The sequence below is a fragment of the Pleurodeles waltl genome, chromosome 8, assembly GCF_031143425.1.
Source record: "Pleurodeles waltl isolate 20211129_DDA chromosome 8, aPleWal1.hap1.20221129, whole genome shotgun sequence".
NCBI classification, from domain to species: Eukaryota; Metazoa; Chordata; class Amphibia; order Caudata; family Salamandridae; genus Pleurodeles; species Pleurodeles waltl.
Window position 1 is genome coordinate 156,748,329 of NC_090447.1, and position 20,483 is coordinate 156,768,811.

At 44.7% G+C, this 20,483-nt stretch overlaps 1 protein-coding gene across 1 annotated transcript in view; it reads left to right on the forward strand.

Annotated features, from left to right (window-relative positions):
* The first annotated feature begins 2,124 nt into the window (after positions 1–2,124).
* TMEM135 (transmembrane protein 135) overlaps positions 2,125–20,483 on the forward strand; it is a 943,226-nt gene continuing 924,867 nt past the window's right edge. The window contains exon 1 of the mRNA XM_069203998.1: positions 2,125–2,366. Within this exon, the coding sequence (XP_069060099.1) occupies positions 2,226–2,366 (141 nt within the window). The 5' untranslated portion in view covers positions 2,125–2,225. The remainder of the gene's footprint in view (positions 2,367–20,483) is intronic.

Here is a 20,483-nt window from a genome sequence, read left to right on the forward strand (position 1 = left end):
AGCACCACGCTCTGTTGCGTATTACTACGCATGGAAAGCATTTCTGCGGTCCATTATGTCAACAAACTAGGCAGGACAAGATGATGAGTTCTAGCAGAGATGACAAAGACCTTCTGGCATTACTGCCTCCAGAATCAGATTGCAGTGATAGCAGAATACTCCCAGGCCAACTCAATACGATAGCGGACTGGAACTCCAGGTATCTCAGAGATCCCAGTGAATAGAAGCTCCATCATTCAGTATTCCAGATCTTTCAAATGAGATCAGGCCATTGTCACATAGAGCTTTTTGCATCCCCGTCTCTCACATCAACTGCACCTCTTCTTTTCTTGGAGACCGGAACCCATGGCCATGGCCACAGATACCTTTCTTCAACAGTCGACAGGGCCACTTCTGTATGTCTTGCCCCCGTTCATAATGATACAGAGAGCAGCAACTCAAACTCTGCAACAGAAGGCAGAACTGATCCTGATCACTCCACTATGGGGAGCTCAACCTTGGTTTGAAGTTCTATTGGAAATGTGTGGAGACCCTCCGGTTCAGATCCCTTCGACCCCAGATCTCTTGTTAGTCTGCCCTATCCCCTTCTCAATCAGAACAAACTGCAGCTCATGGCCTGGCACATTTCCAGCAATGTTGGTAGCTTCTATTGTGTTACAACAGCTTTGAACAAGCATAATCCGAAGCCTCCGGTCCTGACATAGAATAAAAAAAAATCTAGCTTATGCGCCCAGAATTTTCAATTCTATTAAGGACACCGAGGTGAGGATTATCCCAACCAATCACTCTAAGCATTCCCTCCCAGAAAATGTTCGTTCATGTAGTAAATCATCATTGAGAGGATATGATATATAAACGGGCATATGTTCAATAATAAGACTATGAATTGTACACATACTTTCTCGTGTTCTGAATATTGTCATAGATGTGCTTGACTCCCATATGATTAAATGAGTATAGTTGTATAACTTAAACTGTCTATGACAGAATGTTACGATTATGTTTTTCTGTTTTCCTAGTTTCTGATCAGAAGACCGGTGACTAAGATGAGGTAGACTTTGTTTCTTACTTCAGGCCTGTTAGCCTGTCAGTTCCATTGGACAACGTTGTTTCCACGTTCGGAAACGGTCCAAGAAGTTCTTGTAAATACTTTTTTCTTTCAGGATTTAAGACGTATTACCCTGAAAACAAAGAAAGAGGAGGATTTATGGGTCTTCACAAGTATATATCACATGATGTACTGTGATTGGTACTGACACTGTGATGTCAAATTTTATGGGTAATGTAGTTTTTTGAAAAGTCTAATTTTATTGGCCGCTGCATTTTTGTACGTTAATAAACAGCAAAGAAGGAGAAGCATAGTCCTCGCCTCCGTGTCCTTAATAGAATTGAAAATGCTTGCAGTGGCAGCCAGAAAATGTTTTAGTGGCTAACACAGGGACTGCAGAAAAAAATGATGTGAAAGGGACTTAAACACTCAGAAGACCACTGCCCTTTCTTCAGACTTTAATAACGTTTAATTCAAAGACTCATAATTTCTGAATTTAAACACTTTACATTTTAATTATTCACAACAAAATCGTTGTTATTTATGTGTCTGATACAGCTAACAAGCATTGGCAGTCAATAAGGGGTGTGTGACTTGCTTTAGGGATAAGAGTTGGTTGTTCTGGAGGCACATTACAGGGAGGGCACGGTTTTCGTTTCCATACTTTAATCCACGCGCCCTTAATTACATAGGCCACGCCTCTTGGAAAGGATTCCGAGTTACTCAGTCTGTGGCCACGTCCCTTTTAGAAACCCGCCCCGCCTCCCTTTTTTATTATTTTTTTTTTTAATCCCACATAAAGCACTTGTCTTGTGGACACAGGTTTGGAGGTACACTGATAAGAGCTTACATTCCTTTCCGGTGTCCTAACACCGGAACAGCTGATCGGCCAGCCAGCTCAGAGCACTAGGTCCACAGATGTCAGACTCTAAGAGTCCGCGGCATCCGCTACCATGGAAACAGGACGACGCTGCTCTTTGGCGCACAGGAAGCTTCGGACTCCAACGCCGAGCGGCTGCAGCCCTGCGTAGGTCGCGCGCACGCACCACGTGCGCGCCTACTTCCAGCCGTCCCGTCATCATACGTCACATGATCCGAGGACTTTGTACTGAAGTAACCTCGCCAAAGAGTGACCTTTGCCCCCTTCCCGTCTTACTGTCATCAGTCCTCAACCAAGATGGCTGCGTTCAGCAAGTCTATCCCACATAGCTGCTATGAGATCGGGCATACCTGGAGCCCTTCCTGCACCGTCGCCTACCTTCAGATTACTCAGGGCGCTCTGGAGGAATCCCTGAAGATATATGCTCCCCTCTACTTGGTGAGTGACACATTCTGTTCCCGGGGTTCCCAGGCCTAAGTACAGGAGCCTCCTGCTTTTCTCTATACTGAAGTTATAATTTGCATCCTAGCATTGTGTACCCAGGTACGTCATCATATACTTAATGCTTAGTGTTTCTGCACCCTGGCAAGTACACAGCTCTCATACTAAGAGGTGCATTGCAATCCTGGCAATAGACTTACATCTACAAGCTTCCGACCTTTTATAGGAGTCCTTATAGGACCCTGACACACAGTTTCCAACACATCGTATCCTTGCCATAGGAAACCTGACAGCACTTGCAGTGGATCAAACATGGAATCCTGGCACAGACTAATGTCCTGGCATTAATCCTTTGGCGTGTTGTATCTGCGCCTCTCTAACTTGGTCCCGACACAACACCGACCTGGTACATACATACTCAAGTCACTCTTTACTCCGACATACTGCAGCATTGGTAGGAGGGCTCACAATGCATGAGCAAATGGACCCGGACCAGACACGGTGCAGCCCATGCGCAATGTCATGACACATCAGTCACGCTCTGTCAGTGCCACGCAGTTCAGTAGTGACACAGAAGGACAAACCGAACCTTTGCACAGATTGTAATCCTGTAACTGAAGGAGAACCTCCCCTTACCTACCCTCACCGCACTTTTGCTCACACTGCATCCCCAGTAGGAACCTTTCACGTTAACGTATCTCAGCCCCGCAAAGAGCAGTCACCCTCCCACAAACTTTATCTCGGGTACACGGGTGCACACAGAACAGTGACCGAAGGCATGGACGGGAAGAACAAACTGCAGCCTACACCGTTATATTATTTGCAGACATATACTACACATGCCCTGGCACGTGGCTTCATGGATACCTCTTGGACGTGAGAACACCCCGTACAAAGATGAACGCTACATTTTATACAAAGCAGGACGTTACTCTCTGACACACATTGTCCCCCTCCCACCGGCCACAGTAGCACTGAAACCTACTTGGCATCAAACTCTGCAGTGTGCGTGCATGTTTGCATGAATGCAAAGTTCAAACTAGTTGGAAAACAACGCAGCACGGTACATAGGCAAGGAGAAGATACATATCAATGTCTATCAGCAGAGAGGTGAAAAGACTGACTCCTTCGTCTAGGGAAATCCTTAGAGGTGGAGTTCGTAGAGAACCCAGAGGGACAGAGATCAGTGTGGGGAGTTTATATGTAGAATAGGCTACAGAAGTAAGGAAAGTCATACAAATAAGTGTACAGCAGGTGGAATACAGAAAAAGGAGGCTAATGGAGTAGGGAGCAGCAGACACCCAACACTGAAGAGATAGCTATGCAGAAACAGTGGGTTGCTGGAAAAGATTATTCTTCATGTCCTTCCGGAATCGAAGGAGAGTGTCAGCTCAACAGATCCCGGTGAAGATGGAATTTCATATCCACGTACAAAGTAGGAGAAGGCCTGCTGCCTTGTCTTCTTCTTCTTCCTGCCTTCTCTTGTTTCAGACCTGGAGTTGTTGCTGGCACGGGTGTTCTTAATTGTCCCAGAGATTTTAAATAGAATGTCCGTGAGTAGTTGGAGCTAGCGGAATTGTTTGAAAGTGGGTGTTATCCTGTCAAACGTTTCCATTCCTTGAATTAGAAGGGCTGCAGAGTGCATTGCTCACTGCTAAGCAAATCGTAGGCATACAGAGGGCCACTGGCCCACTAGCTCCATGTTAAAGAGGCAGACACTGCACCTTTTAGCATCAAGCTCTGCTGAACTGGGCTAGAAGGAGACACAGTCCAACACTTCTCTTGCAGTAGGTTTTCTTGTAAGAAGGTACGCTGAATCTTGGTTGAGAGACCCATATTGCTCATTGGTACACTCTGTAGTCTTGATACCAAGAGATACGTCAGTGAGATGCATATCACCCCTAGCACAAGACATTTGTGCAGGCATTGCACCCGTGAATCAGATTCTGCCTCTGGAAGCTACACTGAATTGGTGGCACTAGACGCGGCAATAGGACAAAGTAGTGCAGCCCTGGTTTCATGCTCTTTAGTGAAGTGACATGCTGAACTCTGATTCTAGCCTCTTCCCCCTAGCACGTGGCTTTTGTGCAGTAAGGAACACTGCGCTCAAGCGTCTGCGCCAGGCAATCATAATTCACCCCCACCTCTAGGCTCTGATGCTGCATTGAAGAATAATGCACAAGGCCTCTGTTGCAACATCACAAGCTGCACCCCTGGCATCAGGCTCTGCTGCACTAGAAGTAGTGCTAGTTGCAACACTGGCGTTTGGCTCTCCAGTTGAGCACACTTAACCACTGGACCCTGACCTTTGCTACAAGGCACACTGCGCCTTTTGCCAATGGGCTTTGTAACAGGAAGGGACATCTTTCCTGTTTTCAAGTCTCTGGATCTGGGAAGAACATTGAAGCTCTAGGCCTAGGGCTCTGCAGAATGTTACAATGTACTTTAGCTACCAGGGTACTGCAGTTATGCATACATCTCGCTTCTTGGTTGTGTAACAGAGTAATTCAAGCTCCTATGCCAGTTTCCTGCAGCAGAGATCTATCTATCTATCTATCTATCGATCTATAATACATTATGGTCACTGCATAGTTTCAATATAAGTTGTTTGAATAAATGCGTATGAGTCTCTGTTTTACTTATCTATCACAATAGGCAAAAAATACCTTAACTATTTATCTGCAAGCATTTTTCTATTGAAATATTGAGGAGTAAAGATAAAGTTATATAAAGTACACAAATAAATTACCTTCAAATACTGCAACACTTGAAAGTCTGTGTTTATACAACTTTAAATCTCAATATATCACCTTCCTTATACATATATTCCCTTTCTATGTACTTGGGTATCTATAAATTAATTATTTTAGTCCTACCGTGCAAGAGAAAAAATCACTTTCTCCAAAGCACTACACTCTCTCCCTATAGCTCTCTCTAAATCTGTCATCTATCTCCACTCTCTGACTCATCCCAAACCTCATTCTACTACTATGATCTCCAAAATAACCCTTCCTAGACTCTTCCCTCCTGGCTCACCCCAAACCTCATATTACCACAATGGTCTCCCAAACAACCCTACTAAATTCTTCCTCCTGTATCTCTCCTTTCACTCATTCCAAACCTCATTTTACTACTATGATCTCCATAATCCCTTTCTATAGACTCTTCCCACCTCCATCTCGCCTTCTACTCATCACAGACCTCATTCTAATACTATGATCTCCCAATTAACACTTTCTAGATTCTTCCCTCTTCTATCTCTCCATTATTCAATTCAATCCAACTAACAGATTCACATGTCCACTACTCAAATTAACTCATATTTTCCTACATCAGTACTAATACTTTATTCATATTTCCCTATACTAATCCACCACCAACCCTTTTGGGTTCTGGAGTAGCATGCCACTTGCTGAAGAGCTCTTCAACGCCTTGCCATGGATAGTAAGCGATATATAAATACAGTTACATCAGTTAGGCACCGCAGACCGCACACCCTGATGTTGTGCTGTGAGGGACACTGAATCTTACATCCGTGGTTCATCAGCAGGGTACACTGAAATTTAAACCAGGGTTTTTTTAATGAGGTTTATGCCGGCATTCATACTACACTCCTGGTCCCTGTGATCTGCACAGGGACACACTAAAACACCCCTACCAAGTCTGCTCTTAATTTTTGATCTTGTATCTCTGCAACAAGATGTTTTAACTTAGGGTTCTCAAGCTGGGCATACTGCCTCATTGTTCCCCAGACTCTAAAGTGACTCACAATAAACCCTAGCACTAAGCTCTGTCCCTTTCGTCTCAACAGTGTTACCTTAAGGATTTTGGGGCTCTGGACAAGAAATATTTCAGGACCCTTGTTCAGAACAACTTTTAAGTCTTATTACTCATTTTCTACATATTCAGCCTATGCATGCCAAGTGCATGGGCGGGCAGGGGCCCCACTGGGGCACCCTGCACCCGTCTCCGCTAGCCTTTATATAGTGGAGCTACTGCCATGTAATTCCCGCCCGAGAAAGGACTCATAACCCCCAGAGCAGTGCTGCCTTGGCAGATTAGGACTGCCAGCCCCTCCAGTGGAGGAGAACTGGTGGTGCTGGCGGTCCAACCGTGGCGCAATCACTAGGGTTGTAATGAGACCCTAAACATCTACAGGAAAATGGAGGGAGGCACAGTAAACCTCTTATCCCACCTACGGCTCTGCAGCATCAAGACATACTAAACTTTTTATCATACCCACGGCTCAGCATCAGTGAGATAGGCTGAACTCATCATCCCCACCCATGGCTCTGTAGCAGTGAGAAACACTCAACCTCTGATCCCACCCATGGCTGTGCAAAATTAAGGCACACTTCGCCATGGGTCTGTAGTAGTGAGGCATGCTCATTCTCTGATGGCACTCATGGCAGTGAGTCACAATCTCTGAGCCCACTCATGGCTCTGCAGCAGTGAAACATACTCAACCACTGATCCCATGATTCTGCAGCACAGAGTACACTGCACGTCTGATCTCACCTGTGGCTGTGCTGCTGTGACACATGGATCACTTCACACCCCTGTCCCCTGACTCTACAGCAGTGTATCACTCTGAACCTTACTTTCCACTCTTAGTTCCTTTGATCACTCCTACCCATGGTTCTATAGTAGTGAGACGCTCAACGTCTGATCTCTACTACCCCTCTGCAGCAGTAAGTCACAAGCACAGCCTCTGACCTCATTCGTTGTTCTGTAGCAGTAAATCACACTGTAGCTCCTATAACTGTGCATCAGTGAGGTATAGTGTGCACCTGGTGCCAAACACATTGCCTTGCAGCAGTGAGCCACACTGAACGTTTGATTGATGCAACACATGAACCTCTGATTCCACACATGGCTCTATAGCAGTGAGACACACTCAATCACTGATCCTACTCATGGCCTTACAGCAGTGAAACACGCTCAGGCTTTGAGCTCAGCCAGTGCTCTGCAGCAAGCTGTGGTAATTATCTTCTGTTAGGTCTCTGCCATAAGGTACGTTGAACCTCTGGTCAGAAAACTCTGTAGGTGAATCCAGAAACCTCTAGTACCAGGGCTAGCCATCAATTTGGGCTTTGTTGTAAGGCACACTGCACTCCTGCTCCCTGAGCTCTACAACATCTAGGGATGCTGAACCTCTGGGGACCTATTACACATAGGGCACACTTTTCCTGTGTGTGCCACAAAGCACCTTTAGATAGGAGCACTGTGTGTAGAGTAAGTGTGCACTATTACAGTGAATGCACTGCCCGCAGGGCAGTAGTGAACCTGCTCTGCTCTGTGGGCAGCGCACTCAGGTGAAGTATGGATCATTTGCTTCAAAGCCACTCTGTGTTTCACTGTGCAGGCGGCAACCACTCTGCTCTCTAAAGAGGGATTAGAGATCCCTTTGCAGGCGGATGCAGTGAGTGATTGCACCTGCCTGCAACAGGATGTCTATTGCCCTTCCTCCCCCCGAGGGCTGCCATCAGTGGGCGCACTGACAATGCACCTCCTTTTTGTGGCTGACTCTGTGCACCTCCGGACCTCCTGACTGCTTCTTTGCTTTGTCCCCACGTCCATAATACGGCGCGGGGGCAGAGGCACAGAGATTCTCATTTCCATGGGGCCACATCCATCATGCAAATGAGGTAACACCCTCTTGAGGTAGTGCTGGTGCTACATGTGTACCAGCGCTATTTGTATTACAGAAGGGGCTGCACAAGCGTCTGCGGCCCTTCTGTATTACCAAAGAGATCCAGGAGCGAACTAACCGGGCGCAGATGCCCGTTGCACCCCTGGGCACTTTCTATAATACAGCCCCTAGTGCCAGTGTTCTTCATTGAGATACCTTGAATTGTATTCTCAGTGTTCTGCAGTAGGGGATGCTTCAGTCTTCCCTTTTGAGATGTACTTTGGAGATACTGACAAGGCTGGACTGGCCGCACCGGGTATCAGGCGTTTCTCCAGTAGGTTGGAATGGTAGGGGCTGCTTTTGTTACTGGGAGGCTGGTATGGGAGCAGTGCAGCAATTGTACACATAGTTTGTGTGTATCCAACTGTTTTCAGGCAGCAATAAAAGTGCCAAGATAACTCAGGTGATTATACCTGCTGGAGAGAGATCAAAGTTTTGTCTAGTGGCAGTTTTGACTCATTTAAGGTAGCACAGAGGGTTAATATGCCTGCTGCAAAGAACATGTACTATGCAGATCACAGCACAGTATTTTATGTGCATAGCTCAGTGGCATACTGCTTTTGTCATAGAGATCCTTTTCTTACTATGCAGTTCATATGTTATAATCATAATCTAGCATGGTAAGCTATGAACTGCTATCAAAGAGCTGCATGCAAACTCCATGGTACAGGTTAGAAAGTAATGTTTTTTTAACCCAGTATTTGATTATCCCAATTTTGCTAAAAAAAAGGGGTTGTTTCAGTAGAAATTGAATGTTATTAGTAAAGTCAACTCTATCCACTGTGTAACGTTGTAAATCCTGAATTTATGCTTCCCCACCCCAAACACTCATAAAAATGCCTAGCAGTGTGAATTCTACATCTTGTAGTCCCCTTTGTCTTATGAAACATTTTCTAAACACTGATTTACATACGTATGATTCATTGTTTCTGTGTATGTGTGTAATGCAAAGTGCTCCAACACCGTACGCTGGTAAGAGAGATGCTGTAAAACAAATGAAATGCATGTGAGAAAGTGGCTATGGAAGGAGGAGAGGAGAGGCACAGTTAGAGGGGGATCGTGAGGGAGTCCTTGACGAGCCCCAATAAAGATTGCTGTATCCTGTGTGCACTGTAAGGTCATCATTTACTATGCTTTAAAAACTAATACAATCGAATATATAATGAAGGATGGTTGTAGTAATGCTCAGTTATTTTTCATTTTTTTTCCCCAAATTTTTTTTTGGGGGGAGGGGAGCTCCCCACCAACCCCCCCCCCCTAAAACAAATCCTGAGTGTAGTGCTCAGGCTTGCTTTCAATGTACCCTATGGGGGCTGGTCTGACAGTTTGCCAGGGTTGCTTTGTTTTCTCAGTTGGGCTCTAAGTACTGAACCTCTAAGTTCAAGGTGATCATCAGTAGGCCAGTCTGCGCACCTGGCTCCTGAGTGCCACATGTAGGGACCATGCCCTCTAGTGTCAATGTTCTCCAATGGGATACAGTGAAGTGTATCCCCAGTGATGTGCAGTAAGGTATGCTGGACTCCTGGCCACGGAGCTATACCTTAATGGACAAGGACCTCTAGTGTCAAGGTTTTCCAGGTAGATACACTGAAGTCCATCCCCAGTGTTGTGCAGCGAGGTACTCTGCACTCCTGGTCCTTTTAGCTACACAAACATTTTAGTGTTAAGGTTCCCCAGTGAGACACACAGAAGTATATTCCCAGTGTTGTGCAGTAAGGTACTCTGTACTCCTGGTCCTTGAGGCCTCCCTTTAGCTACACAGACATTTTAGTGTTAAGGTTCCCCAGTGAGACACACAGAAGTATATTCCCAGTGTTGTGTAGTAAGGTACTCTGCACTCCTGGCCTTTGAGGCCTGCCTTTAGCTGCACAGACATTTTAATGCTAAGGTTCTCCAGTGAGACACACAGAAGTCGATTCCCAGCGTTCCCCAGTAGGGCATGCTGACCCCGGCCCCTGATTTCTATCACTGGGGACCACTGAACCGCTGGCGTAAGTCTCTGTGGTGAGGCACACAACATGATTAGTTATCCGTTAAGTAATGCATTGCGAGTATATGTATTTCTGATGCATGTGAACGGTGCTGTTCCTTTTGTAGAGTTTTTCTCATTGTGTCTTTTTTGTTATCTACTTTACTAAATTACTCGCAGATGTATCACTCTTTACTCATTGAGTTGTTCTGACTCACCGGGTGAAATGAATAATAACATCGTTTGTCATGATTATATTATTACCAGAATACAACGAAAAAAGTAATACCGTAAATGAAAAGCACCCAGCTGTGTAATTAAATGTGTATTTTATTTACAAAAACTAAAATTATTTAAAACGTTACCATTATGTCACTTAAATAATAATTATTTATGCTTGGTTATTTTCAGAGGAAGTGGTTAGTTACATGTGATTGGGGTGGAGGGATTAACAACATAGAGGCTATTGGGGGTGTCAGTTTCGTCCTGTTCTGCTGTTTATTATTACATTTTAATCCTTATAAATGATACTTCGCTGTGCAACTTTAAATATGCATTATGTTCCTTAAAACACAGCCGGTTTTACTTTTTATTTTATTCAAATAACAACATCGTTAAAATAATATTAAAAATACTTTTCTTCTTCTAGAACGGCGAGTTCTTTTGGTTTCTATGAGTTGCAGTCAATGAACAGGAAACTGAAGTGAAATAAATGTGTTGATATATCAGCATTTGCCGAAACGGATTTGTACAGGGGATGTCAATAAACTTCTTTAGACTCACTAATACTCACAGAAAATACTTGAAGTAGTAGTGATACTTTTAGTCACTACTAGTAGTAGTATCACTTTTGATGTTGCATTGTCTTCCATTAGTAATAGATTGTGCTGTTCATGAAATATTAATGCTATTAATAGCTAGAAGAGTACTTGCAGTATGTACTCTGTGGTAGTATTTCTCATAGTAGGAACCGTAGTAGTGGCACAAGTTGTAGGAATAACAGTTGAATTACTCACCATAATAGTTCCAGAAGTAGCAGAAGCACTCTGTCCCCTTGTGTAAGCAGTAGGATCTGGACTAGAGGGACCTTCATGAAAGAGTGAAAGTACCAGTGGCAGTGCTATCAGTGCCCGTGCCTGCTGTTGTAGTGTGTATGGTACTGCTATTAGTAACACAGAAGGATTTATCAGCAGTACTAGTCGTGTTAGTAGGATCACTAAAGGCAGCACAAGTAGTAGTAGTACAAGCGCATGAGATTTTGTTTACGTTGTGCAAACATGAGTGTATGGCCCTGCAAAGGTAATGTACTTTTTGGAAGGGAAGGGCGTAGATTACATTGAGTTGAAGGGTTTGGTAGGCGATGCATTTGGACTTGATGAAAGTTCACAGATCCCTGTAAACAACCTAATATGCACTTTATACACTTGTTTGTCTGTAATACATCGATGCATTTGGACTTGATGAAAGTTCACAGATCCCTGTAAACAACCTAATATGCACTTTATACACTTGTTTGTCTGTAATACATCTTTCATTAGTAAGACAGCATTCCACGGTACCTGCCACCTCACCGGGGGTCAAGCCTGCACTATATAAATATCCCTAGACCAAAAAAATATAACTGTAGAAATGGCAGCTTCTTGTGAAGAAAAACATGATTATGTTTCCTGCAGTGTCCTGCAGAAAGCAATTTCATCATATTCATATCATTGGTGTTTGTGGAAAAGTTTCTCTTACTTGGTAAAAATGTTCATCGAAATATCTTCAGAGGCGTCGGATTCTCTCCTTGCCACTCGGACAGACTAGCAAGAAAGAGTTTTGTGGAGTTGATGCTGTGGAGCCCCCTGACATGAGGAGCATATGTCCTAAACTTGTAGTCCCTGGGATCTACAGAGAGGCACACTGAAGCTGCCCTACTCAGCTATGCGCTCAGTCTTTGCAACAGTTTTATCCTGTAATCTTAGGGTCCTGCAGTTAGACACACTGTCCCTTTAATCCTAGAGCTCTGCAGTGACCTTTGACAAAACCCTGGTGCTAGGCCCTGCAAATGGAGACGTACTGAATTCCTCGATCATCAGATCCGTGGTTACAGACCTAGATTGAAGAGCTTCGGCATTGGCATTTTAGTGTGCCCTCCCAGGACAGGGCATCCTTTGTTGATTGCTTGTCACATCGATGGTGACAGGAGGCGATTGAAAGGTAGCGGGTAGTTGGCCACATAAACATGATGAGAAGATACATACTTTTTAGGTCTTTCCTGGATTGTTTCAGGGAAGGTGTCAAGCATTGGTTGTAGTAGAAGATTGTTCGACAGTCTCTGGAAATAGAGACAACTGTTTCTGTCAGTTTCTTTTGTACTTTATGAATCTCTGATGGTTTGAGGGATGTTCTGCACATTGTGCAAAGTCAGTCAGTGGTGTAGAGCCTGTTTACCAAGCAGTTAGATTTTTGGTTGGGTAGTACTGTCACCTGGACAGTGGAGAAAATGATGGTGGAATGTAGAAGAGTGTTGATTCTGCAGACCAAGCTGACTGTAACCATGATGTCTGGGATTTATGTTTCAAATAGCCGTTGAAGTATTAGTTTGGCTATGTGTGGAGTGCCAGTTACTTGTCAGAGAATGTACGGCATTGAGAGAACTGACTGACCATTTTATTTAACGAACATACTGTGATCTGGGGCCAGAAATGTTTTAAGGCAAATAGCGAGCTATCCTCAAGAGCCGAGTTATCTGACAGCAATGTTTAGTGTGACCAGACATCATTTGCTATACGATTAGACTTGTAATTGAGCGTGTCTTCTCTGAAAAACCTTTGCCCTCTGCCCCATGCTTATACTGACTGGGCAGAAGCGAAATGTGAATGACACTTGAGTTGACCAATAAATTAAGAGAATTGCACCCAAAACCAATGTACATATATCTTGAGCAATTTGACTGACAACTGTGGGTATGTCAGGTTCTTTCATCCAGCGGCTGTGGCAAGCGGTGAGTAAGGTGCACTGAGAGCTGGTTTCCCCTATTTAGGGTAAATGTGCCAAGCCAGGCGGACACTATTGGGTGGAGGGGCTAGACAATTAATGTGGCTAGTAATGCGTGTGGGGTACTGTAACCTACATTGGAGTCAGCCCATTGGGATGAAGTGTTATTTCGACATTGGGGCCTGTATGCAGACTTATATGTGAGGGGATATGATTGCGATATGAGAATGGCATGGCAGGCGTAAGAACATCACCTGAAATCATTACCGCCCCTTCATTGGACACAAATGTAACAAATGTATTAATGAGAATGTTGGATATAGCATTTCAGCCCTTTGAACTTTGCACACCATTTTGAAAGCATTTCTAAGCATTAATGAAGGCATCGCTTTGAAATACGTCAGCAAGATGAATTGCTGCTAATAAGTATTTTAAAGTGCACCAAAGTTCTGTGGGAGGAGTTGTGGAGAAACACGCAAGTTCCCACCTCGCAGTTATGGATGCACCCATCCTATGTTCAGCGGTTGCTGGTGGGACTTTTTGGAAATGGAGATAATTGCTATTCCATTAGAATCGCCTGTGACAGATCTTCTGGAGTCTCAAGTTATTCAAACTTGAGGATGTCAAGCCATTTGACTGACACATGCGGGTATGCCAAGTTCTTTTATCCAGGGGCGTGGCGAGTGGTGAATAAGGTGCACTGAGAGCTGTTTCCCATATTTAATGTAAATGTGGCAACCCTGGCAGGACACTATTGGATGGAACGACTGTACAATTAATGTGACCAGTAATGTGTGTGGGGTTCCATTACTTACACCGGAGTCAGCCTATTGGGTGAGGTGTTATTTGGACATTGGAGCCTGTACACAGACTTCTATGAGAGCAAATTTGGTTGCGATATTGTAATGGTATGGTGGCCGTAAGAACCTCGCCTGAAATCATTACAGTCCATTCATTGGCCATGAATTTACCAGTGAGAATGGTGGGTATAGTATTTTAGCTAACTGAACATTGCGCACCATTATGAAAACATTTCTAAGTATTGATAAAGGCATCCCGCCAAAACACTTCTGCAAGATTAATTGCTGCTAATAAATATGTTAAAACTCTTTGAGTGCACTGAGGTTTTGTGGAAGGAGTTGTTGTGAAACACACAAGTTCCCATCTCGTGATTATGCATGTACCTGCTCTGTGTTCAGCGGTTGCTGGTGGGACTTTTGTAAACGGATATATAATTCACTGAAAAAAACAAAGGTTACGGGGACGTTATAGTTAGCCATGCACAGTTTTTTTTCAATAATTTGGAGTAAATCAGGGTAATTAGCAGTGCATGATGAGGGCGCAAAATATAGTTACCTTAGGGAGCAAAATATAGTTACTTGAAAGAACTCCCCTTGGGGTCAGGATACCTTATATGTTTTTACACTGTTTTTTTCCCCAGGCCCCCAGGCAATGCGAGAAACAAACAAACGGCCACAACCTTTCTGTCAGGTTGCAGCCAGCCAATCAGGGCCTTGGTTTCCCTCCAAATCCGCAGAGGATCTGTGTCCCTATATATACAAATTCATTTCCCAGTGAATTACAAGAAATCCACTGAACGGAGTCACACTAAATCACAAAAGGTCGCTTTCTGAGCCAGGACCTACCTTTCTGCCAAATTTGGTGTTATTCCATTTAGTAGTTTCGGCGCTATCGCTGTTTGAAATGTCTATGGAAAAATGAAGGAGAAAAAGCATTTTGGGACACTCCCCCCATTGCCCCCGCCCCTTTTCTCAGCCCCTGTTTGACAGACTTTCCAACTTTGCAAACAGCAGCTGAGGTGGCTGGCAAATGTGTTTGGAACATTTTGTAAAGATTCATCAACCAGCACCAAAGACATAGGCAAGTAAAACACCTTTTCTATAAAAACTAGGTCCCAACTATGGCTACAGGGACATTTTAGCTAGGTTCTGAATTTACTCTCACAAATCCAGAGTAATTTAGCAGTTATAGTTATTTATTTCAAGTAACTATAACTTTCTGCCTATGGTAACTATAAATCGCACCCCTGCCATGCACAGTTTTTCCCCCAATAATTTGACTGTTAATCTTTCATTGATATTTTTATTGCCTTCATAAAAGTTGTCATAAGTGCTGTAATATCTGGGGTAATTAGCAGCACATGGAGAAGGCGCAAGTTATAGTTAGCTTAGGCTGCGAGTTCCGTGTCTGGTTTTGTGCGAGTGAATTCAGAACCTAACTATAACGTCCCTGTAACATTTGGCTTTTCAGTGAATTTCTATGTTTTTTTCCTTCAAAAATTATTATTTTTTTTAACATAAATTAATTTCTGTTACTATACATTAATATAACCACCACCACTGAGCACGCACTTTGGCCGGGTGCAGTGGGAGTAGGCCGCAGGCCGGTCTCTCTGTGTATGAGAATAGGTGTGAGGGGGTGTGTCTGGGTGTGAGAGTGTCTGTCTGGGTGTGAGAGTAGATGTGAAAGGGTCTGTGTGGGTGTGAGAGTGTCTGATTGCTCTCCAGTAGATGAAAGATGCATTCTCCTCCATGAAAGATTTCAGATAGTTTTTCTGTATGGAATCGCGAAGTAAACACACATGCTTGGCCTTCCCCAAACCCAGGAGTTAGGATAATTTGTCCTTTCAAGAAGTGGAGCTTCAGCTGGGACACCTACTACATTTTTATTTGTAAGTGCTTCCCGTTGAGGTTTAATTTTTCTGAAATTAACATCATGGCCAAAACTCAAGCTCACTTGCTTGTTTATCCAACAAGAGTCCACAGTTTTGCACAAAATATCTGTGGAACTGGAGAGCTTTCTGCTGGTTAGTTAGTAAGTGTGACCTTGTTGGGTGAATGGCCAGTGTGTGTGGGGGCGGGGGGCACATCCCCTCTACAGTGGGTGATTTCAGCCCCATGGAACCCTTCCCCCAGGGTTCATTACAATTCAAAGGGGTGACCTTCCCTGAGCCGATCTGGGCCCTGGGGACCCCTTCCCCGGGGCCTGGCCTTAAATAGAGGAGGGGGGCTGCACTGCACCCACTTCCCCAGCCAATTTCAGCCCTGGGGACCCCATCCCCAGGGCCACGCCATGTCACCTGGGTTCCCCAAAGGGCTGCTAGTCACCACCGTTTGGGACAGCAGGGGGAGCCTGAATACCCAGCGGTCCCAGCCGGATCCCTGCCACCTGCGGGATCCGGCAGTGGTGTCACAGACAGGGCATAAGGGTTTTTTCTGTTTCCCTCCCTGCATCTCTGCCAGCAGGGAAACAGGAAATGCAGCGGAGTTGTGTTCGCTCTGACTTGGTGGGAGCTGTCAAAGGTCCTGCCAAGTCAGAGCAAACAGCTATGTCCTGGGGGTAGGCACCCTGGGACATAGCATGAGCTGACGCTGGGGGTTGGCGGTCCCCAGGGCCATTATTAGCTCCTCGAGGGAGACCGTGTGGCCCCCGCCAATGTTTGTATTTAGCCTTGGGGGGGGTGGCAGCCCCTGCAGGTGCGGGGGGGCTGCGTGGCCTGCCTGCGTATAATCAAACAGCCCCAGGAATGTGTTGTCCCCATGGCACGGGAGGTAGGTCTGCGGGACCACCCCTACTATAATTATCTCATTTTTCCCCAGGGAGGTGGTGGTCCCCGGAGCTTTTGGGGGCTGTTTGTCCCCCCCACACCGATTTTGAAACAATTGACCCAAAGGTGGCGGTGCCAGGACTGCAGGGGAGGGTGGTACGGCCCCCCTGCATTTAATCGAAATGGCCCGGGGATGTGGTGGTCCCCGGGGCTCAGGTGGGTCCACCGGCAGCCCCCCCATTATAATTACCACATTTTGCCCCAGGGAGGTGGTGGTGCCTGGGACGGGGAGGGAGGGCATCCGTCCCACCTTAGTTTGAAACAATTGCCATGTGGAAGTGCCGGTTCCCGGGCTGCAGGTGGGCTGTGTGGCCCCCTGCATATAAATGAAAGCCCTGGGGAGGTGGCGGCCCCCAGGGCTTGGGGGATCTACTTGATCCCACCCCTGCTATAATTAGGCAATTGTGCCCCAGGGAGGTGGTGGTCCCTGAGTAGTGGAGGGCCGCGCGCCCCGCATACTATTGAAAATAAGCCCTGGGAAGGTGGTGGCCCCTGGGGCATAAATAGGCCCGGGAGGGGCAGTTCTGTGTGCCCCCTCCTTTATTTGTGACATGCACCCAGGACCTGGCCCACCCCCGGGTTTTAGTAAAACCAGCGCAGGAGACTGCACCTGTGTTTTTTTTTTTTTTTTGTCGTGAATTCGCAATAAAAATTAAAAATAAATAAAAAGTGGGTTGTTTTGCCCTGGCGGGGTCCCACTGGGACACAAGCTCCAGAGCTAAGTGGCCACGGAATCCCTACCTTGGCACTTTTTTTTTTTTCCACCTTTTTTCAGGGACTTGGCTGGAGCGGAGTCCCAGGATGGATGCCAACACTTCCTGGTTGAAGTGTTGGCAGCCAATAGGAGCTTTGGAGATCTCTGCACGAGCTTGTTATTTGTGAAGTCGTTTGGGAGGAACCGCGACCCTAGATATATGAATTTGGTTTTCCTTTCGTTTCTCTTAAACTGCTTACACCTAATAACATAAATTCGAATCTGCAGACTAAAAGCTAACTTTCCGCAAGGTTTGGTGTAATTCCGTCCAGCGGTTTGGGCTGTAGACATGTTCAAGACTCCTATGGGAATTAACATGGAAAACCCACCTTTTTGTACCCCAATTTTTTCTCCGCACCCGCTTGATGGACCACCACAAAAACATGAATCAGTGGCGTACTTTTCTTTGGAAAATTTTGTGAAAATTCATCAGACGGTGCCAAAGGTATAGGCAAGTCAAAAAATGCTTTTTCTATAGGAACATCGTCCTAACTATAACTACCTACTGGAGACCGCCAGTAGGTATTATTATAAAACTATATATGTATTTATATTTTTTTAGTATTTTATTGTTATTTTTGGGGAAAATATTAAGGTGGTGTGAAAGTTAAAGGTGTCTCAAGGTCAGACCTAAAAGGGATGTCACCGACTTCCTCATGCTGAAGGTTCTTAATGCCAAGTATACCGTCCCCTTCTAAATGCTTATTTAAATGTTTGGCACACTGGTAAGCTTTTGGTTTACGGTTTCTTCTCGAGGCTTTTAGTGCTCACGATCCATCATTGCGCTGCACAACCAAGATCTGAGACAATCACTAAGAAACTTTCTCCCAGATGACTAGTATTTTTTCAGATTCCAAATCTGAAAGCAGTTTGCGTTGTTTTTTAGGGCTGTGCCTGCAAAATCTATTTGCTGAACAGTGGTGGCAGTTTTGGAATGTGATCCAAATGCTAGTTTCCATCTTTCGTTTGGAACAAAGCGGCCTTTTCTTAGGCCTAATGGCATTTATTTTGTTCTTAAAATTTATGCCCTTTCAAAACTTTAAGTATTTCCAAAAGTTTGGACTGGTGAACGTTTTGTAAACTCTTATTTGGGTGCAATCTTGGAACGTCATTCACTTTCAGAACGTTTTAGTGAAAATGGCGCGAGCGCTGAAAGGTCTACCAGTTCTTATGAGGTAACAGAGGTGACCAGTAATAAATCTGTTAAAAAAAAACTAAAAAAAAACTGAAGAGGAGCCTGCTGCTTAATATTGTGAGAATGATGAATACCATTTTACAGGTCTTTCTTAATTCCACCCCATGCCTCTTTCGTCCACTCGCCTGTGTTTCCTGTCTCTTTACATCATTCTTGTAGGTTCTTTTTCATCCCTGCTTTCTCCTTTTGTCACAGTTTTTTTCTATCTTCTCTTCCTTCTTTCTCACTTTTTTTGCTTCTCTCTCTTGCTCTGGGTGAAAGTCTCCAAAAATTAGTTGTGGTGCTCACCACCTGCAACCAACGGCACAAATTAAGTACTCCAGATACCTTCACACCTTGCATGAAGATTGTGAGTGATGTGTAATCTGGGTATGTTTAAACTGGGGTGTGTGCTGTTGCCTGGCCAGTAGGCTCTGTTTATTCAGAAGTTACTGCAGTTGCCTCCAGACTCTGCTGTGGGGCCCCCGCTCCCCGTAGCACATCACAAACCCTCATCAAAAACACTTGGCATATTCAGCAATGTAAAATGTGACACCCTTGTAGTTAATTCCTCTACTCAATTCTAAGTATTTTGGCCACATTTCAAAAGATATTAATACTGGATAAGATCGAGTGAGATTATCAATGTGAATTTTTAAAGTACATTATCACCCACAAAGGTATCCTGGCACTTACCAGGTGTGTGTCTAGCCCTGCCGATGGAAGGTTGCTTAATTTGAAAGCCAGGTTTTCAGCTTCTTGCGGGATTCAAGAAGAGAGGGGAAGCTCTCATATAGAGTGGAAGACTATTCCATGCTTTAGGAGTGAAGTAAGAGAACACCCGTCCCCCTGATCTGGCTCTGTGTATGCATGAGATGTGTGCAAGTGGGAGTCCTGTGGAGGTGAGATGTCTGGGGTGGTTTGTGGAAATGGATGCAATGGTTCAGGTAGGTGGGGATCTAAGTTGCGCAGTGCTTTGAATCTGTGTGTGAGGAGTTTGAATTGAGTGTATTGGAAGCCAGTGGAGCTCCTGGGGGTGTGGTGTGATGTGAGTTCTGTGTGAGAGGTTGAAGATGAGTCTGGCTCACAGTTCTGGGTGGTTTGTTGTGTTCTGGTGAGTTGCTTTGTTAACCTGTGAGGGTATTTTTATCGCCCAACTTGCTGATGACTAGGGCATGAGGAACAGTTTTTCTAGTGTTGTTTGGGAGCCTTTTGAAGATATTGTTCAGTATCTACATGGTGTTGAAGCATTACGCAGTGGTGGTGTTGACTTGTGTGGTCATGTTCAGTTTGCTAAAAAAAAGAATGACAGCCAGGGAATCTGTTGCTTCACCACCCAAACTTGTCACCAGTGTTGTCCACCTCTAAGGACTAGCTGCCAATTGGTCCCACATAAGAAGCTAGAAGACAGAAAAGAGAGGCAACATAACCCAATAATTATAAATAGATGCACAAAGTGAAGTAGTACAAATACACAAGAAAAAAAGGAGAGTCCGGTTTTCTTTTATTTCTTCTTAGAATACACAAAAAGCACAGCCAACACATTTCACTTAGTCAACGGCTTTCTCAGGGCTGCAAGCATACAAAATTATAAATATAAATAATCCCCTATTTTATTGTGACAATAAATATAACCCCCCACCACTCGAAGTTTTTATCATATGTGTATCCTCACATCATTAGGACCCATTACACCAAAACATGTATTAGCAGTCACAAAGATAAAAGGTCATTGTAAAAGGAACATATACCAAATATCAAACAACAAAAATATCTTGGCAGTCTACCAATAACACGTTGGTCTAGAGCAGAGGTCTTCAAACTGGGGGGCGGGCCCCCCTAGGGGGGCCTCAAGTGATCCCAGGGGGGGCGCCAAACTCTGGCCAAAAGAAATAATATACAGATAACATGCCTTTGT